Source organism: Columba livia, chromosome 9 (genome assembly GCF_036013475.1).
Source record: "Columba livia isolate bColLiv1 breed racing homer chromosome 9, bColLiv1.pat.W.v2, whole genome shotgun sequence".
Classification (NCBI taxonomy): Eukaryota; Metazoa; Chordata; class Aves; order Columbiformes; family Columbidae; genus Columba; species Columba livia.
In genome coordinates this window covers 22217437-22238850 of record NC_088610.1, presented here as the reverse complement: position 1 = coordinate 22238850, position 21414 = coordinate 22217437, and the positions used below count along the sequence as shown (strand labels likewise).

Genomic DNA, 21414 nt, shown 5'->3' with positions numbered 1-21414 from the left:
CTCACTGGCTTAACAGAAAACAACCTTTCTCCTGGCTTCCTTCTGCTCTTTACTCAGTAGAGTAACAACAGCAAAACCTGGCCAGGCTAAACACATGGGGAGGGAGGACATGGCCCCAGAGCAGCTGCTGCTGCGTGTTAGAGGCAAATGAAGATACACCCCCTCCCACAGCTGGCTGCTTCAGTGGGGGAGGCTGAGCAAGAGGGTGAACAGAGCTCCCTGAAACAGGCCTTCTCCCTCCATCTCATTGGCAAATAGTGGTTAATGGACCTTGGTGTGCAAGTCAAGCTGGTGATTTGGCTTGGAAGAGAACTCACATGCACACCATTTTTGTTTTTCCACTCTGCCTCCCAGCCTGTGTGCCCGGCTCCAGCCAGCACCCAGCTCTGCTCAGCAGCTCCCACTTGCTGGATCCCAGCAGAGGGAAAATCCCTGCTGCCCTCCCACAGCACCATATTCATACAAACAATGCGAAGCTGCAACAGACAGTCAGGTGCCAACTCCAACCACTTGACTTCTATAATAGGACTTAACATCAGTTTGTCTTGAAGGCCCACTTGTCAGAAAACAGGCTGATTCACTTGTTAATCTCTTCAGCGCACACAAGCACTCCTAGCTGTCTGGACTGCGAGGAACTAGAAGTCACTCAAACTTAACAAAAAGGTCCACAAACCAGAAAGAATCAAATGAATGTATTGTTTTCCCAAAGGACACTGACTCTTCACGTTAAGAATATATCCCCTTCCCTTACAGCGTAAGAGAATGATAAAATTGGATTATTTCTTTTTTCTTGGAAGGCAAAGAGCCATCCCCAAAGCAGACCAGCCCCACAGCACTGTGCCATTTTCCTCCTCTCCTGCACACCACATACATCCCAACACAGCATAAGACTCGAGCTGCTCATCCTGTAACATGACCCATCTGCTTTGCCCTGGCCTCCACCTTCTAAAAAGCTGAGCAACCAAAGTCATCAATGCTTGGTACCAGCTCACATGAGCCACAAGTCAGGATCCCAAAATCTGCCTTAATTTCCTGATCCACAACACAAGCCAGAAGGTTAGACATCCAGAGCAGAAACACAGGGAATGCTGCTAAACTTGAGGCAAGGAGCCGGTTCAGACATCAGTTTGCAGCTGACCTTGTCAGTATGGCAATCACTATCTCCTGCTCCATCCTAGGCAAACAAGGTAGAAGCTCATGGATGGCCCCTTCTCAGATAATTCTACTTCACGAATAGAAATAAAACTTTTTACCTTTGTCTTCTTCCTTGTCATGTAAGAAGTGAGCTGTCTACATTAACAGAACGAGAAAATAAGAAGCAACTGGTTCTTGAGGATCCCATTCCCTAGAATAATCTTGCAAGTCAATACCCCGAGATGGTTATAACTAGATGCCAACCACTATGGAGACAGCAGGGAGTTAATTACAAGTATTCGCGAAAAAATAAAGTGATGAGGGGAAATTATATGGGAATTCCTTTGAAAAAATAGTTTCTTACTGCAAAAAGTTAACCTTAAATGCTGTTTGCTTAGTGGAACACATTTCTCCAATAGGACATGCATTTTCAGAAATGACAACTAAGAAAGGAAACTACAAATACTATAACAAATCTTTTAGCTTTGTTACCAGTAGCTAACAGACTTTATTTATTTTTTTGGCTAAACAGGAAGGTGAGATTGAAGCCCATTTAATTATAATGCCCTGTAGCACAGTGTAATTTACCTTCGCTAAAATATCTGTCTATCCACTCTATCACCTTTTGCCAGTCATACACTTTATTTATGGACAGACTAAAATAGTGACATCTGCATTATAAATAAACCAGACAGAACTACAGCCTCACTGTAGCTACACAAACAAAGCACAGAGACTGAACCTCGGCCATCCAGACCTGTCCCCTCAGGGACTTGCTGGTCCTGGCAGAAAACTCCACAAAGTGAAGTAGCATCACATCAAGTGCTCAAATATTTTCTACTCCTTCCTCCTGGCCTCAGTCTCCAACAGGAGCCTAGATAATAAATTAAACAGTTTCTTGCATTTTCTTTTTCCCAAACAGGATTCTGTAATCCTCTTTTCTAGGGTACAGTGACTCAGCCCAGTTTCTCACTCCATAGTGCTGACTTAATGTCTACTTCCATATTTTACAGTTCCTGTCTCACTGAAGCCTGATGGTAACTGGACACAAGCCATCCTCAAAGTTCATCACTTCTCCAGAGCCAATTTCTATCTTTCGCCCAAGACTTTCTCTCCCTTTTCTGCCCTAAAGCCATTTCCCACCATTGCATCTTTCTGTTGCCTCTTTTTTACCAATCTCAAAGAAGATTAAGAACAGCAAAGGTTCATCCACACATGGCTCCCAACAGCACAAAGAGGAAAGGCTATGAGAAAAAGCATTTCTGGAGAAAAAAACATTTGTAAACTCATTAGCAGAAACAAAGTCCAATCACAGCAAAACACAAAGGAAAACAAGTTCAAACTAAGCAACACAATCACAAAAGGATTTGGATGGGAAGGGATGCAGGACTAACTCCAAGGCTAGATCAAGTTCCTAATGGCCTTATCCAGTTGGGTTTTGGGAACACAGACCTCAGATGCCTCCACTGGCAAATATGCCTATAGATATCACACATGCCCTTCCCATGCAAACCAGATAGTCCTGGCAGGAGCACGTGGCAGGAGAGACTGAGGGGCTGGGCCTGTTTAGCCAGACAAAGGGATGGGCTAATCACAGCTACAGAGACAGTGGAGCCAAACTCTGTAGTGGTGCATGGTGTAAAAGGGGCAACAGCCATAAACTGCAGCTTGGGAGGGTCAGGCTGGACAGAAGGAAGATGAATTTAAGTGAGGGTAGTACAGCCTGCAAGAGGTCACCAGAAGGGCGTGGGAGGAATCCTTATCCTTGGGGAGTTTGCAAGACTGGGAGAAAGACAGCTCTGATGTGACCTGGTGTCAGAATGGTTGTCTTACAAGTGCGATGTCGGATTAGAGACCTCCCTTCCTATCAATGCTGCTATAGAAGGGTCTCTGATCCTTCCCCAAGAAGTCCTGCAAAAGGTGAGCAGGAGAATTGAAATTTACAGCTCTTAAGAGAGGAGTTTTACAAAAACTCCCTTGTCTTTCTGGCCAACATCTATGTGTTCCACAAACTACCTGTCTCTCATCTCTCTGCTCCCTGTCACTGCCTCATTACCTTCCTCCTGCTAGCACTTTTTCTGTACTTACTCCAATTACCTCTCCTCTCAGGTCATCTCACTCTTACACACCCAAGCCATAAGGTATAGCCCCGCAAGGCACAAAAATTAACCTCTCGCTGCTGCCAAGGGGGAGAACTCCCATTGCTGTCCTCCACTCCCAAACATACATTGTCACTGCGTACCAAGTGCCAGCTCCAGAGCTTGCCAGACTCCTCTGTGAGGAGTCCAAGTGTTTTAATCCACTTGGAAAGGCAGAAAAAGGACTTTTCTTTGTTGCTGGAAGATATTCTACAGTGTTATGAGTTAAACCAGCTCACAGAAAGGCTCGTGGGTGAGACACAGTGAGGACGCAGCAAGAGGGAACAAGTACAGAAGAAAGAGAAATAAGCCCATCTCTTTTCAGCTGCAATCACCCACTGCATTAGTTCACTTGCCTCAGATCTGCAGCCCCAGAGCAGTCATTCTTGACACATTTAGTGATGAAGGTTGCTGCTCCTACTTCAGACCAGGCAGAAGGTTCATGTACCAAAGGCTTGCAAATTTTTCCAGTTAGTCTACTAGGAGATCTCATCTCTCCCTGCAAACCAGACCCTGATTATGTCCTTCGGTGATCAGATTAACTCTGGAGAGAGAACTTAGCTGTGCTGCATGGTTTTTGTTAGTCACTCATGGTCCCCGCCCAAGCCATTACAGCACATCATTACTTCATGCAATTCTCCTCTAGGGAGTGAAAAAACATGTTCCAGCGATTAACCTCATACATGTACTTTAACCCGTCACCAGAAATCACAAAAACAAGATGCGCTACAATATATTCTGGAGCGATTTGAATAGATGTTTCTTCGGAAACAGCTGCACTGCTCATAATTTTGACTTTTTAACTTCCTCACTGGCTCACTGATTAATTATAGACAAAGTTCAAGATGCACTGATTTCAGCATATTGTGACCCCCTGTAAATCTGGGGTGGCTACACACCCACTTGGTGTGCTAGTCTGAATTACTCCAATCTTCTGCCAATTATCCCAGAAAGTGAGTACAGCAACTGCGATTTACCAAGAAGTATAGGTGTGATACAATTCCAATTTCTTTGGCTACATCTCCATGATCTTAAGGGTCTTTTGCAACCTAAACAATTCAATGATTCTATGATCTCCTTCAAGCACAGCCCAGAGATAGAAGGAAAGCACAAAGGAGCATCTTGCGAGGGTAAAAATCACAAATACCAAAGCCAAGAAGACGGGTCTGTGCACAAATTTGTACAGCAGAGAGTACAAACCATTAAATACAGCAGAATGTTGTGGTTGTTCCACACGCAGCGAGAAATATTCAGAGCAATCACATACACAAGTAGGGTTTTTCTTATAAAAATCACAGAAAATATTTAATACTCTTACACTACTTCTGCCTATTAAATCCCTGCCATTGCTGTTAATTTTTTCCCTTGTTTACAAAGACATTTTAACTCTGCAATTTAAGCCTGGAAGGTTTATTTTTAAACCTGCTGGTATCTAGCTGCAAATAACTTTCTGCAAATAGACACGCCTAGAGGGGACACAGTTTGATTCTCTGATCCAATAAAAAAAGATACAAAGCAACAGAAAAATAAAAAGAAACGCCAAGCGTCCAAACCTGGGCCTGCTGGAATGACTTCAGCCTCCGCTTGAATCGGGATGGGAGAACAAAATCGCAGCCCTTCGCAAGGAAAGCTAGCTCCCCTCCTAAGTCTGGGTCCCTCCGCAGAGAACTCTCCTTGATCATCATCCTGGGGAGCTCCTAAGCAGATCTTGCCCTTTCCAACAGGGACACAGGGATTCTGCAGGAGACCACGGCAAGACCAGTACGTTGCTTTCTCGGTTTTGATTTTTACAGGTGAAAAATGGCAAATGGCTTCAGCATACTACGTCTTCTCTTTCTTCACATCTAGAGATTTTTATCTTACTCCTAAAGCCAAACCTCCCTTTTTTTAACCAATATTCAAAGTATCTTTCGGTACCACCAGGATCTTCTGCCTTCTTGTAATACTTTAATTGAGAAACATGATCTACAACAGAATCTATTTCCCTGCTGGCTACATGACAGACAATCTGTCCTTGGCCTGTAATAGGCCAGGGGTAATACGGGAAAGGAAGCACCCACCACCACTACCAAGAGCGCTAAAATTAGATGCACTGCAGAAGCGGCTAAATATACCATCTTCCCCAACAGTTCTTACTTTCTGTGTTTCAGCACTGAAACCTGAGGTACAGACTTGCAGCGGTCAGACTCTGCTGGGTTAAAGCACACACTCTCAGCCACGGCCCATGCACATTTTTTGAGGTCCCCGCTTCTGAGGTGATGAAGCGGAATATCAGCATTAGTTCTCACTCCAGACCAAAGGCCGTAATTTTCAAACCCCACCAATTTTTCCTTCTTGCCTGGAAAAAGCAAGTCATCTAGTTTCTTTAACACCAAGCGAGCACATAAGGATGATCTTGGATAAGCAGCTCAGGCATTCTAAAGCAGTTCTTAACAAAACTTTCATAGAGACATCAAAGCACATCATTCTCTTTATTCACTTTTCCCATAAATCTCACAAGGCAAAGCAATTAGCCGTGGACAATAGTCTACTCCTTCTCTGTGGGACCTTGAACAAGTCGACTTCAAACTCTTACTCAGACTCTGTCTGGGCTTATTAAAAGTGTATTCTATCTCTCCTCTCATGACAACGGTGCTGAACAAAGGCCTAAATCCAGTTCTTACTCCCCAAGATGAACCAACACCTAGTCCCATGGCCTGCTTGACTACCTGATTTCAAAAGTCCTGGCTATTTCACTAGTTTACTTTGAAAGCTTAGTACAATAAACAACAATCAATTTCTAGCTAGAAAAGCGTGCTTTTATCAAGATATTGCATTAGAAATGAAAAGGTCTCACTGAGCCTCACCAACAGACAGCTTTTATTGGACCACAGGTGCCTCCGATATCTCTCTCTCTCTCCCTGTTTTCCTCTAGAATGCCCAAGGTTACTTCATATACAGCACCACTTAATATAACTAGGCTGCAGATAGTCACAGAAACAGCCTATACAAAAAGACATTCTTCTTATAAATTTGCTCTCATGCAGTTAAATAGGCTATTTACTAAAGGAGAGAGACACCCAGCCAACATTCGCAAAAGGAATTTTTTAATGTCTTCTTAAATCCGTACAAAAACACCCTTCTTTCCTGTTGCTTCTCAACCATCAGGTCATGGTCCCACAACCTGGGCTGTGGAATCCAATTCTTTCTGGAATATGTAAACAAGAATGTGGCACAGTTTGGGTCCCTTGAGGTCACTGCAGCTCTCTCTAGACTGGGCAACCTGGGAGCTGACAGAGCTCTGAAGTCCAGGTGTATATTCACAGCTGCAAGTCCAGAGAACCGCAAGATTATTACAATGTCATCAGCCCACGTTGCCACATGCCCTGCAAATGAATATGAAGCCTAACAGAATGGTAAAATGAGGACAGGAATGAGAAAAGGAGTGCCCCCCCAAAAAAAAGTCAAGCAGGAATGTTCTAATTGGAATTGCCACTAAGCAAAGGATACACAGATCGATATTCCAAAAGTTTTGGAATAAATTTTATTTTTTGGAGTCTGACAATTTTTTCCTTAACAGTAAGGCAACACATGAAGAACCCACAAGGCCCCACTGTACCGGGAGTTCTACACATCTCATATAGCAGCACGTCAGAAGGTGATTTATTTTCAATCATCTGTGGCAAGTGTAGTCATTTCATCTTCCACTGAACTTTCACTCCACTGACAGGCTGCCAAGGAAATGTAGTCCTATGTACCTCCCATACCAGACCAGGTACACTGGGCTTTAAAAGTGTATATATGAAAGGGGCATATTGATCACTAACTATTTTTTAGAAAAAAAAAAAACAAAACATAACACATTTTTCATTCATAAATCAACCAGCTACAAAAGATCCCAGAAGTCTGGGGTTTTTTGTGCTGATAACCTGGAAAAATAAAAGGAACCTGAAGGTAAGGCTTGCTGTGTTTGAATTCTATTTTTTTGCACTATAGTAGGTTTCTAGCACAGTACTTTCTATCCTCAAAACACACAAGGTGGGTAGATATAACATAAATATACAGTACTATGAGAAACTAGCAACAGAATCTTGTATCAACAGTTTCAAAATCAACTGGACAAAAATCCACAGCAGAAAAACTTGGTATCAACAGCCCATAGATCAACTGAACAAAGTGCAGTCAAATCAGAAATTCTTCTTTGGTGTAAGCGACCCAGTTCAAAGTGTGAAGGTGAGAGATGTCAAATGCTTAGATACCAGATCGCCTTTGTTAGCCATCAGAACATAGAAAGCATCTCACCTGTGCCTAAAGCTGGATGCTCAGTCCTAAAAGATCTGGGTGATGGAAGCACCGCAGGACTTGGCAGTACCGCAAAGCCCAGCTTCAACAATTCAGGGCATTCTCCATAGGCACCAGCTTCAGCTGCTTTCAAACCAAATTGAATTGCTGCACCACCAGTGTGACGTTTTCTTGGTTTTAGAATCAATGAGGCTAAAAAACTCAACAGGCATGACTAGGCCTGGTTTCACCTACCTTTAGATGTCTACTTCAAGATAAAACAACTTCACACAAGCAGAAACTGTACCTGCCCTGACGACAAAAGATGTCTGTGTGCCATGAGCACGGCCACGTTTGGTATCAGTTCTCTTTAATCTTTAATTTCAGCTCGCTATGATGTTACAGAAGCCACTTTTCAAAGTTAACTGCCCCACACCAGCTCCTTCATAAGCGTATCATTAAATTTGGAAAATGAAGCAGCACATGGAATTATGAAGTGGCATTTTGAAGGTGCAGAATTACAAAGTTACCAGGTCAACCAGCCTTAATTCCACTTGGAGCCATCTTCAAGCCACCTGTTTAAGCACGTAACACAGACGCTTGACCTGAGTGTGAGCAATTCCGTTTACTAATCTGGCAGAAAACAAATGTAACTAAAACATTTATCTCGTATACACACATCTTAGTATAAAGAAAGATTCAGAACTATGCAATAGGAAGTAGAGGCACAGGGGAGAGAGAAATGGGAAGCAGGACTGCTCTTTCTGGCTCACTATACCATGAGTAATCCTTTTGAGAAGGGATATCTAGCAGAGGAAGGACAAAAAAAAAAAGAGGCCTCTGTATCAAACCATGGTCTCTACTCTCAAAATTATTCAGAAACTTTATCCAACAGCTCTTAAAATAAGACAAATGAGCAGGACTTGGAGCAGAGCCCTGCACTACTCAGAAAGAAAATGAGTACATTTCTTACAGACTTTTCTAGGGTACTGTCACTGCAGGGTTCTGTAAGCATTAACTCAATTAAGTACTTTCATCTGACTCCTTACTGCCCTATCTAGAGACAAAAATATAGATAAATATTTGGGGGTTTTGCTAGCCTCTAACAGACACCTGAGCTGTTTTCACGGAACTATTTATTTCAAAAGCAACATATTAAAAAAAAAAAATCAGCTTAAGACAGGCACGCAGAACAGGAAAATTTAAAACAAATAGTTGGGGGTTTAGAGATAAGCAACGGAAAACTGGATCTCAGAATGGGAAATGCTGAACAGTTTAAAAGTATGCAATGCTTCCTGGCCCGCCTGAAAGCGGCATGATGTGCTCATTATGTGCGCTGTAAAGTTGATGTACTTCTTGAGTATTCATTTCCTAGTTTCTAAATATTTTGGTTTTGCAAATGAAGAGGCAAGTAATTCTATTGTTCTCTGTGGAGAACCATAATTGGTTTTATGCTAAAGGGAAAGCCGGTTGCTGATCTCTTTCAACATAGATAGGCCAACTGAGCCAGCAAACAGTCTGGTCTAGAGTGGTTCTCCCTTTCCTTTTTCATTGCTTGGGATTTGAGGGATATTAAAACCATCACAGCCTTCATAAATGAAGACTGCACAGTATTTTCATTGGTATTAGATCTTTAGGGTTTTTGTGCTTGCACACAGCTATTTGATAACAGTTTTACAAGCCCTAAGAAAATATAATGAGAATAGCTATTATAAGAGACGAGTTTAGAGCTTTCAGAGCTGCTTAACTCCACGCTCTTCAAGGAAAAAGCCTCTTCCCCTTGCTGGAGATATAAGCCAAGGTTATGCTCATCATTTTCTGTAAGCAAAAATGCCCAGAGACCACCAGAAATACTTGGAGAGCTTAATCTAAAGAGATCTCACCACTGTCCTTTGGGGTCAGACACACCCCACCTGCACCAAATACCCTATTTTCAGGAAAGCAGATGGTTTTGAAGACATGCACATCATGCTCCAGCTGGAAGGAGCTGTGAAAGTTCGCTTATACTCAGAGCACTTTAAGTGCCTACATGGAAGGTGGATTTTAGAAACTGAAGCTGCCCTCTATCATACCTGCTCACTTAGAAGTTAGGCATCAACTTGTCTTGAAAAGCTGGCACTGGTTATCAAATCAAAAGCGCTGTGGGCTAGACAGTCAGCCTTGGCTTCCCTCTAAAGCAGGTTGCCATCAAGACCCTTTTTCCTGGAAAACCCTACTCCTCATTTTAGAGATACAAGCAATGCAGACTGCACAAGGACTCCATGCACTGGGGACACAGAGAAGAAAACTACATCTTCCTAGATTGCAGTCTTTGTGCCCTGGAGGATCTCTCTCTCTCTTTACTAACATTTAAGGCCGTTGGGGTCTGCTCAGAGATGGGAAATGGAGAGGTGGAACATTCAGTTCTGACTGCACTGGTGAGAGGCAGACCAACACCCGCTCCCAGGAACAAGTTTGCTGAAAATTTGTTTCTACCCTCTATTGTACAGGACCCATTTAAACCATAAGCAAACAGCCTACGGGAGCACCAGCAGGGAAGGAAAAAGCTCAAAGGTAAAGCCACACATCAGAGCATATTTTGTTTGCTTATGAGTTTTAGTTTCCTTTTTTTTGTTTGTATTGAAATAAATGCTACATTTCTGCCAGGTTGAGCATGTTATTCCACACTACAGCATCCAAAATACAAGTCATTTAGCAGATGAAGTTTTTTTTTTTCCCCCAACACATCTTTCCATGCTTGTTTTATTATCCCATCAAAAGTTTGGTTCTCTTACCTTAATCACTTCTGGGGCCTGCTGAATTGAAGCTGGAACAGAGTCTCTGGACGCAGCTCCAGCACAGCTTTTTTGTCCTGCAAGGAGGGACTGTGAAGGGGTTGTTAAAGTTTCCTGAAGAATCTGCATCACTTCCCTCTCCTTGGACAAGCTTCCCTTGCCCCTCTGGAATTCCACCAGTTCCTGGGCAAAGTCCTCAATGCTTTCCAGGATACGCAGTAGAAGGGCTTTGTCATCCTCTTCCATTTTATGCCCATTGGTTTCCATGATTTTTGACAATGGGGAAGTAGGGTCAGCGGGTTTATTTTTGGGTTCAAGAGCCACAGGTAGTTCCTGCTTACCCTGCCGGCCAAACACCGGCAAGCAGGGAGGTTCACTCTCCTTTAGCGAGGGTTCCCTCAAAGTACTCTCCATTTTCTGTGAGAAGCACTCCAAGTCCAGCAGCAGTTTGTCTATCTCTTCCTTGTCCACCTTACCGCACATCTGTCCTCCTTTGGAGCCATCAGCTTGGGAACAACGCAAGGCAGAATCTGAAACTGGTTTTAAAGGAGTAATTTTCTCAGAAGTGTGGGAGAGCTCAATATCTCCCACTCTGGTACATTCTGCTTTAGCTTTGGCAGTTAGATCTGAACAACCAGCTAGCTGGTAGCTGCGCTCTAAACTCTCCCAGCTCCCTTTCTGCTCTGCAGTCTTTATTTTCCCTAATGTTCTTTCCCCGTCAGACTCTTCCTCAATGTAGAGAGGCTCAGTGGAAGGCGTGCAGTCAGAAGGGCTCACAGCTGGTAGCTGAGGTAGAGCACAAGCATCTTTCACAGCTCTCACACTGTCCTCCTGGGGGATGCTGTGAAGGGAGTTTGAGGTAAAGCTCACAGTACTTGGTTGGATGGACTGAGGGGTGTTTGTCACCTCACCCTGATCACCCGGTGCTCCAAGAGGAGATGCACTTGAGGATGGCAGCTGAATAATATCTTCATACCTAGGTGGCTGCTCATCTCCAAATACGGGGGGAAAGGGAGTTTGCGGCAAGCCGTGAAAACAGTTCACTAAGTCTGCCAAGTCACCAGCTTCCTTGTGTCCTGGTGGCTTGAGCTCAAAGGGAAGCTTTTTCAGGTACGAAGAAAATCTTGTCATCAGATTCATATATATCATTTCTGAATTAGCCAGGGGATCGTTGCCATTCCCTCCACCAACTCTGCCTGCAGACTTCTTTTTGATGCAATGTTTTATGATGTCTGTGCACTTTTTCAGGTCCTCTGAGCACTTGAGCAAGATGTCTAAACACACCTTAATATCTCCACCAGAAGAACCATCTAGCTTGTGTTTTTCCAAAATCTGGGTAATGAAGTTTTCTTCAGAGAAGGAATTAGGAGAGAAGGGAACCATGGGATTCGTGCTGACTTCGGGAGCATCGTTGCTCTCCTGCCATTTCTCCACAGGCAAGGGGCTCTGCAAAAAGCCACAGGGAGGGCAGTTCTCATCATTGTTGAAGTGCCCATAAATCAAGTCAAAATCAAATGATCGTCTGCTGAATGATTCTGACCGAACTTTCCTTCCCTTTCTGTAGGCCACATGACTGGAAGAGTTTTTGAGCTTTTCAAAGGAGAATTCCTTTATTTTACCACTGGCAAGGTTTATCGCCTCACCAGTGATGTCTTTTAAACTGCTGGAGGCTTGCACCGAAGACCCCTTTTTGATTCTTGGATTATTTGGGAGGATTTGGTGATAGTCCTCATTTCCAGGCAAGGCAAGTCCATTTTCAGGAACAGAAATTTTCGGGTCCAGGTTGGCATCTTGGACGCTGAGCTCTGCGCAGACACTGTGGTGGGCAACTATGCATGTAACCCCTTGCTTAAACACTTGGCAAGTCCCTGTGCAGTAATGCACGGCGTGCTGGAAGTGCTGGTCTATCACCACGCTGCTGTAGCAGTTCACAGAAGTGACCATCAGCCTGTAGGTTGCTGCCATAGCACGGATCACGCTTGGAAGTGAGGCTTCAAAATTCACTATGAACTTAACAGGAAAATGTTCACCCGCCCCCACGCTTTTCACAGCCACACCAGATTTAATAAAAACATTTGAACTACATGAGAAACTACTGCCTTGGAAAGGCCTAGTGAAGTCTGGAGTGGTATGAGCAGTACAGTTACAACAATCAGTGCAACTTGCCTACAGTTTAACTTAAGGCAACATGATTCTTGTATTCCATGAAGAACCCTTCGCTGATCAGAGATGCAGCACTCTAGCTGCTCTGTTTCTAGTGGTCCAGGTACCTTCTCCAGCAGGAGGCATAAAATTTGCCAGTTCCTAGGCAAAAGTGACAAGACAATTATTTTTGTTCGATCCTCCTTCTCTCTTTTTGGGTCCGTCGGTAAAAGGTAGATAATCAAGTAGCACGTACAGACAAAAAATCCACAGTATGCTTGTGAGATTCCCCTCTCACACTGGTAAGGTAGGTCCCTGCAACAGAAAAAAGGGCACGAGTTGTTATAATTTCCATGTAACATGCAGCCTTGTCTACCACCAAACATATGGCACCAGACTGTAACAACCAACAAACAGGCTTCTGCAGAATAAGAGTAGGCCGATATTTTTCCTTCCCTCAGATCTACCATATAAGAACACTGCTGAGCAGCTAGCCTATATTTACACACAGGCTGTGTGCTGCCATTTGAACAGCTCTATTTTAACCACTCATTAATTCTTTTTTAGACTTGCTTTTTTTTTTTTTCCCCTCCCCAGACTGAACAAAACATCACCTTTAGTTCTAATGGAGCAAACCATTTGGATCGTGTTGTGAATTTCTGGCTTTCATTTTCCAAGACTCTAAAGATAAAGCAAAGAGCAGTAAAGAAAAGCACTTTCAGGATTTCCAAGCTCTCTGGATTATAAAAAGCTGCAAACAGCCTCCAGCAAAGTAGATTAATGCCTCTAAGAATGCACAGCCTTTAGTAAAGGCTGCATTGGCTTCCATTGGCCTTTCACCAAGGTCTCTGGGACCATGGCAAAATATTTTAAGGAGAAATAACTGTTTTTCATTCTTTTATAACCATAAATAGCAGTGTATTTTATTAAGTCCACTGGCATAGACATTAAGAGCAGAGAGTAACATTTGTATAAAGGTTAAGCCTGTGAAAACTAGGAATTGAGTATTTTATACTTAGCATAGCCATTTCCAGCTGCATTTCCTATCACCATCATCACAATTGCACCAGAAGAAAAAACACACTGCTTAACTTTGTTTTGAAGAGACAGAAAACCTCAGATTTAAGGGTCCTAAATTTTAGACATTGCTTCATCTGTCTTTAATACTTAACCAATCAAATTAAAACACCCCAATGAAATTCTGAGCACCCTCTCTTGCTGTACAAACAGAAACAATTTCATAAAACGTGATTATATCACAGCTACAGCATGGGTTTGTTATTTTCAAAGTTCAGTATCCTGCACTATGTGATGAAAGGACTGATCTCCACGCATCCCATCTCAGCTCACGAGCCCGTACAAACGTATCACACAAGGGAAGTACCTTAGAGTTTGGTGCTGTTGTAATTAAGACTGGGAACAGCACAAGACTGCTCAACATTTACATTTTAGACATTTTGAAGCCTTCATTTGAAATTGAGCAGCACTGAGTATTTGATTTGTAGTGTGCCACGATTGCTCATTGCAATCAGGTAGAATTGCACACCGTAAAGAAACCTTCCCAATCTGTTCTTCGGATTCTATAAAGCATCAAAATGATCGCACTCAAGATGAAGAACTGCTCAATGTACCTGTAACAGGCCACCACCTGCCTATCAAACCCGCAGGCCAAGCTGTACATCATGCCAGGGCCAGCTCCTCAGCACCCTCCCATGCCTGTCCCGGACTGCTCCCCTCTGCACCGCTGGCTCTGCCCCAAAGCCCCATCGGCACGGGAGGGCCGGCCAGAGGGATGAGCGGAGGTATGAGGTGTGTCTCAGTGAGTCAGGCTGCCAGGGGATAAAGGGCGTCAACAGAACCGTTTTTAAACCCCGGGGTGCTTATACCAGCCGGCAGAAACCCAGGTAATAAGACTCCACACCCTCCAGTCACTGACTCTCAGGCTTCACTATCAGGTGTGGTAAATGCTGTGCTGAATCAGAGCCACAGGAAAAAAATAAAAAAGGTATTATTGGCTCTGCAGCGTCTTATAGGACTTAATGGTCTTTGTTCAGGCAGGAAAACCTGTGCTCTGTGCCTCCAGAAAGTCTAAGCATCCATGGACTCCCTGAGAGTGCCTTCTGTCTAACATATCCAGGGCAATAAGTCTGCTGCTTTTCCTCTTCTGAGCATTCCCTGAAACAAAAGTTAGATAACATTCAGAGAAAGCAGAGGTCTTGGGGACAGCAGATTTGATGAAGAATTAGTATTTCTTCTGAAAAATTATGGCACTTTCTTCCCCAAAGCTCCTTCCTCCCTCTGGCATATAAAGCAAAGAGAGAGTGGCCTTCTTTTTACCAACAAATAATCTGGGTTTATACCTAATTTGGGAAATAATGACATCTTGATTAAGTTATTCCTTAATTAAAGAAATAATACATTAGACTGTCTCCTTCTCCTGTATAGCTCCAAGGGTAATTTCCTCCCTACACATGTACCCCTTCTATTGGCACTAAGGCAGTTTCTCCAATTCTTTAGGCCACCTCCAAAGGTTTTTGTGCCTGGGAGATTATTCCACAAGGAGCTCTTAAATTAAAAGGTCTCCTAGATTCTCAACCTAAACTGACCCTTTTTTAGTTCAACTTTGTATTTCCAGCTATGCACAATAACAATGCTCTTCCCACCATCTCCACTTTATATTTCCCAAACAATTTTAGGTGCTTATGCCCTAAATGATTGCTCAGCCACGTTACAAATAGTTAACCCTTTCTGCTTTAGCGTAAGGCAGGCCCTGCAGCCACCTTTGCTGCATTCTCTAAAGTCTTTCCAGTTTACCTGTGTTCTCTGGCACTATCACATATCAACATAATCCAGACATAAACTTTTCCAGGCCCACACAAGATTGTTACCTCTTGCCTCTGTTGTCGGCACCTTTTACGGCTGTGTGAGGGAAGGAAATAATCCAAGAATCAATATCAAAAACCTGATATCTTCTTTTCAACCAGATTAACTAACAGCTTCTTAGTGATTATTTACTACTTGCCTTATTATCACCGCCTGCAAAAACACACTAAGGTCATTCAAGGTGCTGGAATACTTGACTCCAATTATGCAAGACAAAAAAAAAAAATGTATAGACATCACAAATGCATACAGACGCAGAGCAGAAACTCTTTTCCTTGTTTCTTCACTGGCTTGACCAAGGCAGCACATGCTCAGCTTGCCGCTCTATTTTACAGTGATCCATCAAACACAATCCAGGATGTTAACCTAGTCAAGACAAAACCTAGGTGAAGAGTATTCATGTTATCAGGTCTGAGAACCTGGTCTCAAGCTCTGCTTGAATAGGCTTTTATTGTGACTTTCGGTTGGTGACTAAAACCTACTATTTATGAATAGCAACAACAGAAAGACTGAACGCATTAAAAAACATTCATACTTGGCTCTTTTCAGCCTGCCATTTCATTCCAGTTGCAGCTCTAGAACAGGCCCCAGTTCAGAGATACTGTAGAAAGACTCTGTAATTAGGACTGCTGCCACGAAACCAACTCCAGCCCTGAGGATACAGGATTGGCTTCACAATATAAACTATGCATGAATAGGGCTTCTTGTGTGACTGCAGAATAATGCTTTATGTCTTTCCTATCTGCAAGATGACATGAATCACTTCCCAAAGGAAAAAATTATTGCAGATACTAATGATATAAAAGGTTATTCTATATGACACACAAGAAATTCTATTCATTCAAAGATTATGCTGGAGTTAAATAACTGAACAATGATAATCTGTTAGGATGGGAACTGTCAGCCAGTACTGACAAACTGAAGCCCAGAAAGCTATGGGACAGGCCTCTGCTCCCTCTGAAAGACTCAAATTAGGCAAAAAACCTCCTCAACTCTCTCCAGCATGAGCAGCAACATTTATTAGTGAACAGAAGTTAGAAGCCACCATAATATGCAGTATGGAATAAACCAGCCCCCTCCGCACCTGCACACAGCACGGACATCAGTATGCAACCGTGCTTGTTTCTAGTGGAAGACGTGGTAGGATAATCTCTGAAGTCTGGTATTCTTGTAAAAGACAAAATAACAGCTTTGCCATTTAGATGGTCATACATATAGTTTCATCCTAGCTATGTAACCAGATGTCAGGTCTTATCTTCTTAGAGGAGTTTGTGGTGCCAAAAGCAGCATGTAACTGCATCCCCTTACTTAGAAATGCTTGATTTTTATTAACAGTTTACTAAACAAAGGAGATTCAGGAGCAAACTATCAATTACAAGAGACAAAACCAGGCAAATATTATAACAAAGCAATGTGCCCTTGCAAAGCACAACTTTCAGCCAATCTTTGGTACTTTGTCATATAATCAGAAAATAAAAGTATTAATCTTCCAGGTACTAGACCTTGTGATGTATTGTTACTTTTCTTACTACCTGGCTCAAGTTGGAACGTGGTAGACTTTAAGAGTCCAAAGCACACCACAAATGCACCCTCTAAGGATGGATATTGGAACAGATTAGGTGATACACTCAGTAGAGCTGTTCTGCAGCTGGTAAATGAGCTGACAAGGGGCCCCACTCCACAAAATCCCAAGAGTCTGTGATCGCACAGCCAGGCGCTGCTCCAATGGCCCAGGTGAGCATGGCCAGAATCGACAGGGTTCGTGTGACCACTGGTAAAGTTATACAGCATTCTATACAGTCACTGAAATTCTTTGAAAATTCAGTATTAAGAACACCACTGGATGCTCCGCCTATGATAGAATCACATCAGCAGTAGCTGTGGTAGGAAATTTTTGTAACAAACCCACCACCGAATTCAGCAGAAGCGCTACAAGGAGCCACTTACATAAATTATTTTGAACCCATCGCAAAGGAACCAATTTACAATTTGCTATCATTTGCACAAATTATTTTTCAAAATAATTTGAACAGGAGACTAAAAAGAATAACTTTTCCTTCTATACTGAAGAAAATAAACATGGGTTGCTCCTTTACCCTATATTTCTTATATATTTACAGCTTATAACATTTTGATGTCCTTAATGGTAGCACGTATAGTTAATCCAAAAGGACTTTTTTATACAAAGGACTTATATGGAAACTACAGCTGTGATAACTTTTCAATCCTCATGACCAGTGGCAATTTCACTGACACATATACATTTTAGCTGTCCTAAAATAAACTATTTACAATTGCACCTGTAAAGTTTTAGGATTAGAAGTGTTTGTATCCCAAGTTTAGTTTTAAGAGGTTTTAATACCAAGCTATTCCATTAGACACTGCAGCAGATCATGATGGCTACAAATCCTGCCTGCCCTCATAACCCAGGTCAGAAGATCTGACCTAGTCGAACTGAGAACTCCTGTTTGATCCAGAGAACATCTCTTCACATGCTCAAGCGCTTCGGTATTTAATTATATGCACCATAAAAAAGGAGGCATTATTTCCAGTTTGAGTACGTTCAACATGAAGTTCCAGCAAACAGGTATAAGGCTTTCTTAACCCAACTTACAAAATGTTTCAGAAGATATATTTCCACAAGCACTGACACACTATAATTAAACCACCTCTCTAAGCCTTTTCCGGGATTGCCAGAAAGAGTGTGGAAGAGAAATGTCGTCAAATTGCTATAGTCCTTTTATAAATTCTGTCTGGAATTTGTTACTGTTCTTACAAAAGTGTAAAAGAGGTACAATTCATCTGATTTAAGCTATCTAGAAATGAAGTATTAGGTACTCTCAGCAGGCAATGCAAAGAGGCAGACACCTGAAAGAAAATCACCCTGTTGGGCTTAAAAACCAATCTAATTTTGAGATGACAAGTTACATTAGACAAATTACAGGAACAACTGTATCTGTCTCCAACAGTGGCTATATAATGAGGTTCTTCCGGACATGGTTTAGAGGTGGACTTGGCCGTTCTGGGTTAACAGTCAGACTCAATCTTAAAGGTCTTTTCCAACCAAAACAATTCTATGATTCTATATGCCAATGCTCAGGGAATGGTATTAGAAAAAAAGATACACGCTGTCTCCTAGGAGTACTCTCCTGGTCTCCACTGTTTTCAGCTCATGAGAATTGTGAAGCTGGATGTGGTTTCTGTGTAATTAGTAACCTTCAAAGGATTTCCTTCCCATGGGCTTGGGCATCCCCCCAGATCCCACAGAAACTCTGCGCATCCAGAGCAACTTTGGACAAGACATTTCACCATCTACCACCCTGTCCAATTCTGTCACTCAGCAGCTTCACTATGTCAAGATCTCATACTGAAACACAGCACAAACACTAGTCTTGCATGCATATTGTCCCCAGCATTTCCAGGCTTACAGAATTCCAGGTCATTCCTCTGCCTTCTCTTCCTCAGGGTTATTAATCCTCATTTATCAGGTTTTTCTTGTATGGAAGCCATTTTGCACCTTTGGTCATTTCCACTGCCCCTCCTAAGCTTTCCTGGTTCAACTACGTGCTTTAAGATGCAAGAATCCAAACTGTGCGCAGTATCCCGAACAGATGAGAACCACATTCAGAAATGAATTTTTGAGCTGCCTTTCAAAAACTAGTATTATCACCGCGTCAGTGCTTTCCCCTTCCAAGCCTCACTATTTTCAGATGATACATTCTCAAGTGGCTGCTCTCATAACCACCTGGGTTAATTCATACCTCTTGCTACTTGTCTTTCAAGAGGGAACAACCTCTCTGTCCTTTGTAAAATGTGGAGGGACTACTAATAGAACACTCTAGGCAAGAGGAAGGTATTCACTCTTAAAGACCAAAATTTTCATGCAGCCTCAGAAGAAACAGGAATGATCTAAAGGTGTTGAACAGCTTGTCTGTAAGGAATGACTGATCAGGACCAGGGATTTCAGACTGGAAGAGAAATTACTTTAGAAGAATATGATAATCTACAAAATCACAAATGGCATGGAAAGGGTAGATAGGGTCTGACTGCTCACCTTCTCCTCCAACACAAGAACTAGGTACAATCGAGCAATGCTATAGGAAGCAGGTTAAACTAAACATACATGCAGCAAACCTGTGGAACTCCTCATCAAAGGAGGCCATGGACCAGAAAGGTTCTGGGGAATCAAGGGGTTGTATTTTAATACTTCCTCTGTCAAAAGCTACCACCTGTTGCTTGGGCACCATCCAGTGTCCTGTCATTCGTGCCATTTTCAGGTGACAAAAAAGTTAACAGAGAGAAATTGCTTCACATTCCCATGGCTGCAGATCACCATCACAATCCCTCCTCTTTCCCATCCTACTCCCAATCATGTATTTTCCAGGCTAAGTCCAAATTTACTTGGTTACTCTTTTCACAAAAGCTGTGTCAATTATGCTGTTCTATGTTTTCCCTTAATCTTTGGAGAGGGGATAATGTCAGCCCCTAACTTTTCTGGAGGGTATATTCTTCACTGCACAAACACGTCATAAATTTATACTATGATATCCTGTTTTGCTCCTTCTCCCTTTTCCTAAAGACCTGTCATTTCTATTTGCCTTTTTTTTTTTTTTTGACTGCTCCTGGGAGAGTTTCACAGAGCTTTATCTTCATTACTTAAAAGATCTCTTTCCTGAATGGCCCAGATTCTTAAGAGCTCATCACTGCATGCACAGTTTGTTGTTTCTCCCTTCACATGCCATTTTATATCTAGTAGTATCAAGTACCACTTGCCTACAAACAAGTACTGTGAGAACCTTCTGCAACTCCAGTCACCTTTTGTTCCTGCTCCCCTAATTCTGTGATTCTCAGCATATACTGTCACTTCATTACTCAACCTCCCATCCAGATCACTTCTAACTATGCTGAGCAACACAAACCTGAACACAGCTCTCCCTGGGATCCCTCTTCACTAGAGAAACTGACAGTTCTTCCTACACTTTAACCAGGTACTAAACACTGAAAAAGCCACTCTCCTTCTCCATGGCAGTTCATTTCCTTTAAAAAACATTCATAAAAAACTTTGTTAAACTCCTCTTGGAAACACAGAAACAGCAGAATACTCACTTGTCTTTTGTGCCTTCTCATCAAATAGCTTCAGACCATTTAACTTCACCAGCTGAAGCTGGACTTTAGCATTCTTACAGCAAACCATGAAGGTCACTGCAATGGCAGCACTTATCAAGGCAGGCTTCCAAGCAGCCATGACCTTGAGAATCACCATCTGCAACAGGACGATAAATACTGCTTTGCAGTCAGTATGGATTTGGAGAAGTCAAATTTTACATTAGGAAGTCTCCTTCAGCAGATTTACCCTAAAAAAAAAAACCACTTAAAAATCCCCCAACACTAACTTAAACACAACCTCTTCACATTTACAGCAGCAACATAAAGCAAGCCCAACACCCAAAAAGACTGGGCCAGTATCAGTAACAATAGCCTACTCTGGTTTTTAAAAGTAAACCTGACACTATACCCTAAACTATTGTTCCAAAATGCTGACTAGCAGTTAGTGAATGCAGGATTATTCAGTGTAATTCCTTCAGATTAAGTCACAGGGTTATCTATTAATAATATTCCAGTGCTGCTGTACGCTTCACAAACACCAGCACGTTACGCCCTTGATGACAAATATACAAGAAACTCTGTTGTGGAGAAACAACATGCGGGCCTTACAAAGCTTGCCATAGGTCTCAGCTGGGCAGGAGGAGAATTAATAACATCAAGAAGGATTTTGCCCCTTTTCAGCTTTTTCTGAAATACCTTGCTTCAGCTTTCCCTGCGCACAGAGACTTGGAACTAAAACTGACCAGACTGGAATTTGTGTCCCGTGAGACTGGTTTCCAGTTATACAGATGAGACAGCAAGAGAGTAAAAGCTCACACAATTTTTTCCACATAACACCAATCTGTTAAGTATAAATAATTTGCCAAGTAATTATTGTTCCAGCCACATGTCTGTATAGAAGTACCATTTAATCTTAACTCATTTAGCACGCCCCCAATACATTAACATATATGTGGAAGCTTAACAAGGCAAGAGTT

The 21414-nt window shown here is 42.4% G+C and overlaps 1 protein-coding gene across 8 annotated transcripts in view; it reads right to left on the bottom strand.

Annotated features, from left to right (window-relative positions):
- The window catches only part of PPP2R3A (protein phosphatase 2 regulatory subunit B''alpha), a 55554-nt gene that overhangs the window by 28367 nt on the left and 5773 nt on the right, over positions 1–21414 (bottom strand). For 5 of the 8 annotated variants that reach the window (XR_010474487.1, XM_021286459.2, XM_065073083.1 and 2 more), the window contains exon 2: positions 10307–12763. Coding sequence is in view for 7 of the 8 variants with exons in the window: in XM_021286459.2 (XP_021142134.2) it covers positions 10307–12271 (1965 nt within the window). In the remaining variant the exon portion in view is untranslated. Of the gene's footprint in view, positions 1–4825; positions 5223–10306; positions 12764–13062; positions 13125–20437; positions 20589–21414 lie in introns of those variants that run through there. The other 3 variants (XM_021286460.2, XM_005501587.3, XM_065073084.1) reach the window with 3 other exon arrangements.